Source organism: Triticum urartu, chromosome 3A, assembly GCF_056163025.1.
Source record: "Triticum urartu cultivar PI428250 chromosome 3A, HENAU_Tu73, whole genome shotgun sequence".
NCBI lineage: Eukaryota > Viridiplantae > Streptophyta > Magnoliopsida > Poales > Poaceae > Triticum > Triticum urartu.
The window spans coordinates 584,677,113-584,686,101 of NC_141875.1; the positions used below are offsets into that span (position 1 = coordinate 584,677,113).

The window sequence follows — 8,989 nt, forward strand, 5'->3', positions numbered from 1 at the left end:
CCGAAACAAATCTAATATCAACACCGTCAAATCAGTCCAAAGTCCTTGACGACAACTTGCTGTGTTTATGGCTTACGATCCGCGAGACAAAAACCCAAAGGGCTCCTTGTAACAACCATGAAATTTTTATGTGTGGTGTGTGGTGTGTTGGGGGGGGGGGGGGGGGGAGGGATGCGCCACCCCTTGCCTCCGCCACTGGCCGCCTCTACCACTGAGACATAGCCGCCCAAAACAAACAAAACATAGCACACAAGGAACTTAATCTTCTTAATGCTAAACCTTGATCCATGGTTCCTCGGACCTCCTCCTTTTTTATGGTTGGTTTCTTCACCTTTTGGTTCTAGACTAGAAAGGTCGTCGGAGGCCAGAACCTGCAAATGGAGGAGGAATATTTCACCCCCCCAAAAAAAAAAACGGAGGAGGAATTCCGAGTCACAGCACGTTGCAATCGACCCAAAACTCCCTCAGAAAGCAAGCGTCGCAGTCTTGACCAAAATAGCCTCTCTCTCTCCAGAAGGAAAAAAAAAAAAACACAAGCCTGTTCTCCCCAGATCCCCTCCTCGTCCCCGATTCGATTCGATTCCCCGCATCGGCCGGTACCAATCCGGCGCCCGCCACCCCACACTCCGCCGATGTTCCTCCGATCGCGCCGCCTGTGATCACCCCGCTCTCTTCTCTCTCGCCAGCTCAGCCAGCCGCCGGTTAGGATCGGGGCCGGGGGAGCGCGATGGCCGCGCCGCCGGCTAGGGCCCGCGCCGACTACGACTACCTCATCAAGCTCCTCCTCATCGGCGACAGCGGTGATTCTCCTTGCTCCTCCTGCTAGATCTCTCTCCCGGCATCCCGCGGGCTTCTCTGCGCGAGTGCGCAATGGTTAGTAAGGGGATGATAGTTGTGTATAAACTGGCTTGCTGCGTCTGTTCTTCGGTTCCAACTAGAAGTCATCTGGCCTGGTTGCTTGTAAGTTATAGATGGATGGACTGGCCGTTTTGGCAGCTTTAATTTGCTCCAGCGGATTGATAAAGGCCTAAGCCTAACCATCATCACTGCTGTGGTGGCAGTGCCACTGATGCGAGGAAGTCACCAGTATGCTCTTCCTTAGTTTCTTGGTGAGCTGCCGAGGAAGGGATTTCAGCGTCCGGAGCTGCCGCCGAACGCTCTGGAAAGTCAGAAACTGTAGGTGATATAATCAAAGCTGTAGGTGGAGAGGTGAAAAGCCTAGGTCTGGCCTGAGCTGGTTATACCTGGCAATGGCGATGTTTTTTTTTATGTCGTTACCTTGTTGAAGACATTGCTCGGATTGATTCTTCAGGCTAAAAACCTAGATTCTGGCCTTGGTGGTTGGATCCGATGATGGCGACACTTGAATGTCACTCCCTTCTTGAAGGCGTTGTTGTTGAAGAACCTCGTTGTCCGTGTGGTTCATGAGCTGGTTTGCGCGGACATGGTCATTGATGTGGTTTGCCGATTATGGATCTGATAGCTTTGGGTTTTCCTTTATTCCTCGCCAATGCATGGTTTTGGTCTTATACGACTTTGCTATTTGCCAGCGTGTTTTTTGAGTGCATCCGTTGGTGTTGGCTGTGTGCATCCTAGCTATGCAGAGGCCGGGTGTGTGCTCTTTCGGTTTGTATCCTCTTGATGCTACCTTTTGAGCCAATAAAATCCACCCTTTGTCCAAAAAGGTGAAGAACTTTTACGATCAACAGAGGAATGACTCTGACTACTACCTACTGGATGCCGTTTATTTTGTGTTATTTTCATTTTGGTTTGATAGATGCTTGGTTTGTTTTCTTCAGAACACCGCTGCTAGGTTGAAAGTTCGTGGGGTTGTGAAATGGTATCCTATGATATCCGTTGCCCACTAATGCGTTTCTTTGCATGATTGAAGGAACCTCTTGTAGAAGGGGTGCTTTTGTACTTATGCAAGTATGGTTGTTTCATGCTTTACCAATGACAGCATCTAGTTGTTTTGAAGGTCCTCATTTAATACTCGGCTAGTTTGCTGTCAGACTGTCTAAGCATGTGTACAGGACAACAATTCACCTAGTTGAGTTTTGTATGGAAGTGTGTGACTGAAAATGGGAACAGTACTGAAAGTTTATAAAGAAAATACAATGGGTCCTGTAAGAACCTTTAATCAATGCAATTTAGTGTAGAGAGTAGACACATTGACCAGTCAAAGCTGCCTTGCGGATCCTTTCTGGATATATTCTGTGTGTATGAGACCCGCATGGTGGCTAGCGAGAAAACTAATCAATTGTGAGATATGATGACATACAATCAGCATTGTTACCCGTGATAAAATAATCACATACTCGAGTATAATGTGCTTTAGATTAAAAATACGTTTAATTTTGGTGTGATGTGTTGTTGTACTCTATTTGATTTCACAGTGTGGCTCAGTTCTTTTGGCCGATTCTCTCAGAACCTTGAGAATTGGACCCCCCCCCCCCCCCCACCCACCCACCCCCAGATTCTACCAGAATCTTCAAGCCATATCTTTTTGACAATCCTACCTATTTCGGGAGGTCTGATTTTCAAGATCCTGGGATAATCGGCCAAAAGAACTGGGCCACATCTCTTCTGGTAGTATATGAGCTTGACCCTATCGGACATTTGCGTGAGTTGCGAAATATAATGGTTAGTAAGCCAGTTCTCAAAGGACTCATGCTTCTCTTTGTGGCTTTCTCAGTCTTGTATTGATAGTTTATGACATACTTATTCACTCTATTCTTTTGCCAACTCACTTATTGGAAATCTTCCATTTTTATTCTCATTATCTAGGTGTTGGCAAGAGTTGCCTCCTCCTACGGTTCTCTGATGGCTCCTTCACTACTAGTTTTATTACTACAATAGGGTATGTTTTGTGTTCAGAAGCTTTCTAGTTTTCATCATAGGCACTGTCAGAGTGTCACCCCTGTTTGTATAAAATATTTGGGACTGTCTGCCCTTCTTTATTTAAAATCATTCCTATGTGCAGTATTGACTTCAAGATAAGAACAATTGAACTGGATGGCAAGCGCATTAAGTTGCAAATTTGGGATACAGCCGGTCAAGAGCGATTCAGGACTATCACGACAGGTGCAATGTTTGTTTCGCTCTGTGCTAGAGACTAATTCTATGAAGCTTATATGAAAATCCTTTTCTCAAGTGAAGTTAATTTTTTCTCAGCATACTACCGGGGAGCCATGGGAATCTTGCTTGTTTATGATGTCACGGATGAGTCATCTTTCAACAGTACCGTCTTTCAGTACACTCTTCAAGCTTCAGTGTAGATGCTAAAGTTTTCTTTTTTTGTATTGACATTTGAGTTTATTTTTTAACATACAGACATACGGAACTGGATACGCAACATTGAGCAACATGCCTCTGATAATGTGAACAAAATTTTGATAGGCAACAAGGCTGATATGGATGAGAGTAAAAGGGTACTGATCTAGGCATCCTCCCTCTATATGTTATCTGCTGTTCTTATTGTCTACTCCCTAGTGCATGCATCGCATTCTAGAAATGTACACACTTCACACCCATATGCATGTAGAGAAGATTATAGCCCTCCTTATTAGGCTACTTACCGCCTTTGGAAGTTGTGTCTAACAAATGGCTAGCTAAAGGTAGGGTTATGCAAGGGGAAAAAAATCTCTGTAAAGTTATCTCAAAATGGTAGAATGACATGCATTCAGGAACCAAATATGGATGCAAGAAGGAATGGATGGAGTAATACTTAGAAGCGTCTTCGTACTGTTGTTCATTTGGTATTATTAGCTCACAGCTCATTATCTGTGCAATTGTTATTGCAGGCTGTTTCTACTGCAAAGGGACAAGCACTAGCGGATGAATATGGCATCCAGTTCTTTGAAACTGTAAGTTGTTGTGCTGAAGGTTTGATCTTTTCACAAATTGAACCTTCTTCAATTTTACCTTGTGCTGTATCTTTCAGAGTGCCAAGACAAACCTCAATGTTGAGCAAGTTTTCTTTTCCATTGCCCGAGATATTAAGCAGAGGCTTGCTGAGACTGATTCCAAGCCCGAGGTAAAGGTCATACCGAGCAATTTTCCTATGTTGATTTGAACTTTGTTTGGATTTTGAAATATTACATTGATGCTTATAGGACCGGACGATCAAGATTAACAAGACAGAAGGTTCTGAGAATCCAGAATCTCAGAAATCTGCCTGCTGTGGCTCATGAGGAATACGTGGACTTCTACCATGGGCTGTTTTAACTTTATCTGTTTATTACTGTCAGCTTGTTATTATAGGAACTGTAAGACTTAAGGAGATGACTATGTTGTGGTTGTTGTGTTACCTTCTATATTCTTTGCAGCAGCAACTATTACTTTTAATGTAGTTTTTGTGATTTCTAGGGGTGATTGCATGTTGTATTGCCATCGTGAGAACCATCCACTTGCTGCTGATGTAACTGCATTTCAGTTTTTCAATCGGTTGGTTGCTACATCTGCAAAACTCCATTGAGCTCCATTTGCGCGTCGTGCTACACTTTAGTTGAATGCTGCACTAGCCATGGACAACTTTTTGCTAGGATGCTTTCCCCGATGAGCACCCGCCATCCTTCGGTGGATAATGAATGACCATAATTATTTGAGCAAGCAAAATCATTCCTGAGGAAGTTAATTTGAGCACCCTTTTCTACAAACATGCAAACTGCATGAATTGCAAATATTCCAGTAATATTGTACTCCCTCCGTCACATATTGGTTGTAATAACATCTTATATTACGGGATGGAGCGAGTACCATGCATACTGCGTTAGGCTATGCCAACTTCGTTAGTTTCGTGCCTTGTAAATGGTGGGTAGAATTTGTCTTTGATCGTCAATGAAAAAATGACCACCTGAAATCCTGAATGATGAACATATGTTGTGTGTGCTTGAATGTTTCCATGGACTGCTGTAGACCTTGTTTTGTTCTATATATTTATACTACTTGTTTAGATGTGCCGGTGAAAAGTTAGAAAGCGTCTTTGAACTGTTGAATGTTTGTTTCCTTGCGTCCAGTTTTCATTTATCTATTAGGAATGCAATACAAAAGTTCCATGTTGTCATGCTGCTGCAAGCAGAATGGGTTGACTGTGCTCATGTTTTTTTTGCGGGGGACGTGTTTATTTATTTGACGTAATTGGCTTTGAAATGTCTTTTTTTTGTGATGAAATAAAAATTGAAATGTCTGTCATTTGACTTTGTGTTCTGAAGAAAATGCTAGCCTTCATCAGTAGGAACAGAAACTTTATGAAAATTGACTTGCTGAAACAAATGTTAGCCTTCATTAGTAGGAACAAAAACTTTATGAAAATCGACTTAGAGGGTGCTTGATACGTTTTAGTCCCATGATTAAAAGTAGTGGGACTAAAACTTGCTAGCCTCATTCATGCTTGGATTCAAATACTAAAAAGACTAAAATCAAGTTAATGAGCATTTATTATCGTCCAAACCTTCCAATCCAGAACTTGCCTGTGTTAAAGGAGAGAACTTAAATGAGAAGAGAGAGGACTAATCCACATTCTAGTAGGGGTACCCCAGACTAAATTTTTTTAGTCTTAAGACTAGTTTTAGCCCCTCTTTAGTCAGGAGTGCTTGGAACTTTAGCCTCTTAAAGAGACTATTTTTAGTCAGACTAAAATAAGTCTTTTGGATCCAAGCACCCTCTTACTTTTCGAAATGAACAGCCTAGTAAGCAAACATTATTACACGTTCTCAACATGTAATGATTCAAAAGGGCGACAATAAGTGGTAAATTTCATGAAGTATTATTTACAGCAAGGAAATGCAAAAGTTCATGTTTGATCCGTTTCAGAACTACGCCGGCGTGCCAGCCTATGAACATTTACATCTAAAAATTTACAACAAAAAAATGTAACAGATATAAAATAAAAGTATAAAATAAACCAATAGAACAGTTTAGCAGGAAAGCAATCAGCAGCCACCGCCATGCGAGGAACATCAGGGGGCACGAGCAATCTGAATGATCAGAGGGAGCAGTCTAACATGGCGAGCGCCTTGTGTACGCCCTGCCCGGCAGCGGCGCCGAGCCCCGCCGCGCTCCTGCACTTGGCGCAGTTCTCCGACGGCGTCAGGTTCAGGTCCAGGCAGATCCCGCCGGCGTCGCACGACGCCAGCGCCGTCTCGGGCGCCGCGGCCTTGCTGCTCGGCGCGTTGGTGGCGGCCTCGGCCTCGACGCGGTGCCGGCGCATGTGCCCGCCCAGCGCCTGGCCGACGGCGAACTCGAGCCCGCAGACGGGGCACTCGTGCGCCCTCGGCCTGGCCGGCTGCGGCGGCGCCTGGCGGCCGAGGCGGAGCGCCGCGTCGTCGTCGACGCTGCTGAGAGCGAGCTGCGGCTGCGGATGGTGCAGCCTGGGGCGCTTGTGGCTGGCGCGGTGCCCTCCGAGCGCCTGGAACGTGGGGAACTGCCGGTTGCACGTCTTGCACTCGAACACGCGGCCGCCGCCCATCGCCTGCGCCGCCCCGGCGACGGCGCGCTGGTGCTGGTGCTGCTGGTGCTGCTGCGCGAGGAGCATGAGCAGGCGGGCCGTGTCCAGGCTGCCCAGCTCCATGTCCCACACATCCCTGCCTCTCTTGCTCATGGCTCTCGACTTCTCGAGCCTGGACTTGATCTCTCGCCGGCCGGTTAGGGTAGGTAGTCGAAAGTCGCAGTGTACTTTGCGTGCGTTCGTACCACCTTGGCCTGCACTGTGTAATGCATATGTGGGTCTGGCCCGTATGGTGGATGCCTCTTATATAGTGTGCGCAGCTTGAGGTTGGGGTTTGGTGCACGTAGGAAACGGGCGCGCACGCACGACTACTACTAGTGGCTTCATGTGTTTGTTGGCTTCCAGACGTGGACGTGTGTGCGTCTACTTTTCGATCGGGAAGTTTGACCGCGCGCTCTGAGGGAGATTAGTTACTGGTCTACTAGAGTCTACAGTACGACCCGTACTGAATCTGCGTTCAATCTTGTCATGTGACTAAGGTAGATCGCAGTATCTAGTCTAGTCAACATGTGTGTTCAGGCGATCGAGCTGACTCTTCTAGACCGGCCGGCTGGCTGCACGCCCCGGCTAAGCAAGCACAGAATCGTAAACAGCAGACACCTGCGGACGTGCCCGATGGCCATGGTGCGGCGTCGCGACCGACGTAGCGTAGCGTGTTCGTTCTGAACAGGGGTGCCTCTGGTTCACCGTGCCGTGCGTGTTTTACTTCCGCGCGGGCGGCGATCTCGACCCAGCCTCTGCATGGGTTTCAGTCTTTCACACACTCTCCGGTTGACGTACTACGTGGTTTTGTTGCTGCCGTCACCAAATTTATTGGCTCGACCGGCGAACGGAGAGTTGGCGATCGACACGAATACCTCCATCCAAATCATCTAGAACGGGCGGCGCGACGTCCCTGTTCAAAACAGGCCCCGTTGTTGCCTCCGTGGAATCTAAAAATTCATACCACTACTAGCAGTCTCGGTAAAAAGTTTAGCTTACAAAGCAGTCCGATTCAGTGTTGATTAATCACTTGACCGGAATTAACGGCTGCTTAGCCAGCTGCCGACATCTTATAGGTGTGTGCTCAACATGATCGTGCAGGCTGCTCGATCGTTAATTGTTTTCCCCGGGCTGCTAATTGATGCGTCTACCGGCGATGTTCATGCTTCAGCTAGCCTTGGAATTCTTTGGATAATCAACACTTGGTCATATTTTTTTCCCTAGAGAACCAATGATCAATTTAATTTACGACGAGCTACTGGGAACGAATGATCAACTCTGCAGCAGCCGAGTCAAATGTTATTGTGTACTAGCCCGCGTTCTTTATACCTGCCACTTGTCAGGAATCATGTTCAAACAAACATAATTAAAGATCTTGCCAAGATTAACATAAGCATAATCAGCACTATAATTTCAAGCCAACTGGTTGACTAAACTGGCCAATCAAGGAGAAAAGAGAACCATAGAAAGAGAGGCGAAGGGCTGCAAGGGATTGTTGGTGACGGTGGACGACCGATGCGCTGCATATATCGTCGTTAGGTAGGGTGCATATGCAGTCCGGTCTTGGCGGCAAAACGATTTGGCCCATTAATCCCAATGAAAATGACTTGATCGTACGTCGTGCGAGAAATTGTAGCTCATTAGTGCGTCGCATGTATGTACGCATGCATCTTGCTTGGCTCGCTTGGTCCCATCTTAATGCCTTTCTGCACATAAATTAGATACTGTACTCCAATGAACAAGTAATGTGCGTTTCTGAGAATAATGTGAGTGCAACTAATTCACGTGTTTTAATCGATTCTTGGTCCAAAATTAAACAAATGAAACTTAGGTGCATACATGAATGCTGTTGGAACCCTTCCACCAACCAAAAAAGTTGGAAGGCAATGATCATTCTCAAGTGTAAGTTTTTTTCATGGCTTGTGTTGCATGGCCCAATCCGCATTGCAGAGACTCTGACAATCGGGGAATGACCCCATAACTCAACCTACCAATTATGCTTGCAAGTAATAAGACGTTGCACATCTATAAACCTTTGTAAGTCTTTGTAGGTGTAGCATTATTGATGTAATGACTACCCTCCCGCGAAGCAGGTATGGAAGGCGGTCAATGTTGGAATTAGCCTTCCCCGATCCAAGGCAATTTATATTAACCTATGGTTGGATGACTTTCTTACGGCCTGTTCGACTAGTGCATGCGCGTAGTAGCAATCTAATTTATGCACCATGGACCATTTAGAAGTAAAGGAAACGATCAAAGTTTACCGGCCAAAGAATGACTTACCGGGAGGTGGCACATCTAGCTTTGCGGACGTTCGCATGTGCATTCTTGTAGTTTTTTCCTGCACGAGTAATTTGCATGCCGGTTTGGGGTTTTAGTTAAGCCTCACCAAGACATAGTAGCGTCCTTCTGACTAAATTCCTTGAACCTATGAATCTAAAGCTTATTTGGTTTGCAAGATTTCACAAACACACGAGAGGAAGACATAGAAGCTGGACC

General features: G+C 45.9%; 2 protein-coding genes across 3 annotated transcripts; one reads left to right on the forward strand and one right to left on the reverse strand.

Moving 5' to 3' along the window:
* The first annotated feature begins 466 nt into the window (after nt 1-466).
* On the forward strand, nt 467-4,459 carry LOC147980649 (ras-related protein RABE1c). 2 transcript variants are annotated; one of them, XM_087513436.1, is made up of 8 exons: nt 470-800; nt 2,788-2,860; nt 2,984-3,084; nt 3,175-3,240; nt 3,334-3,431; nt 3,804-3,866; nt 3,944-4,036; nt 4,116-4,459. In XM_087513436.1, exons 1-8 carry the CDS (start codon nt 728-730, stop codon nt 4,191-4,193), a joined length of 645 nt encoding a protein of 214 aa, XP_087369562.1. In that variant the 5' UTR covers nt 470-727; the 3' UTR covers nt 4,194-4,459. The 2 variants fall into 2 exon arrangements, with proteins under 2 accessions (XP_087369561.1, XP_087369562.1); XM_087513435.1 differs by having other exon boundaries at nt 467-800; nt 3,804-4,036.
* Nucleotides 4,460-5,725: 1,266 nt separating this feature from the next.
* On the reverse strand, nt 5,726-6,707 carry LOC147980650 (zinc finger protein ZAT12-like). Its single transcript, XM_087516930.1, has one exon. It carries the CDS (start codon nt 6,599-6,601, stop codon nt 5,987-5,989), a length of 615 nt encoding a protein of 204 aa, XP_087373056.1. The 5' UTR covers nt 6,602-6,707; the 3' UTR covers nt 5,726-5,986.
* Between the last annotated feature and the right edge of the window lie 2,282 nt (nt 6,708-8,989).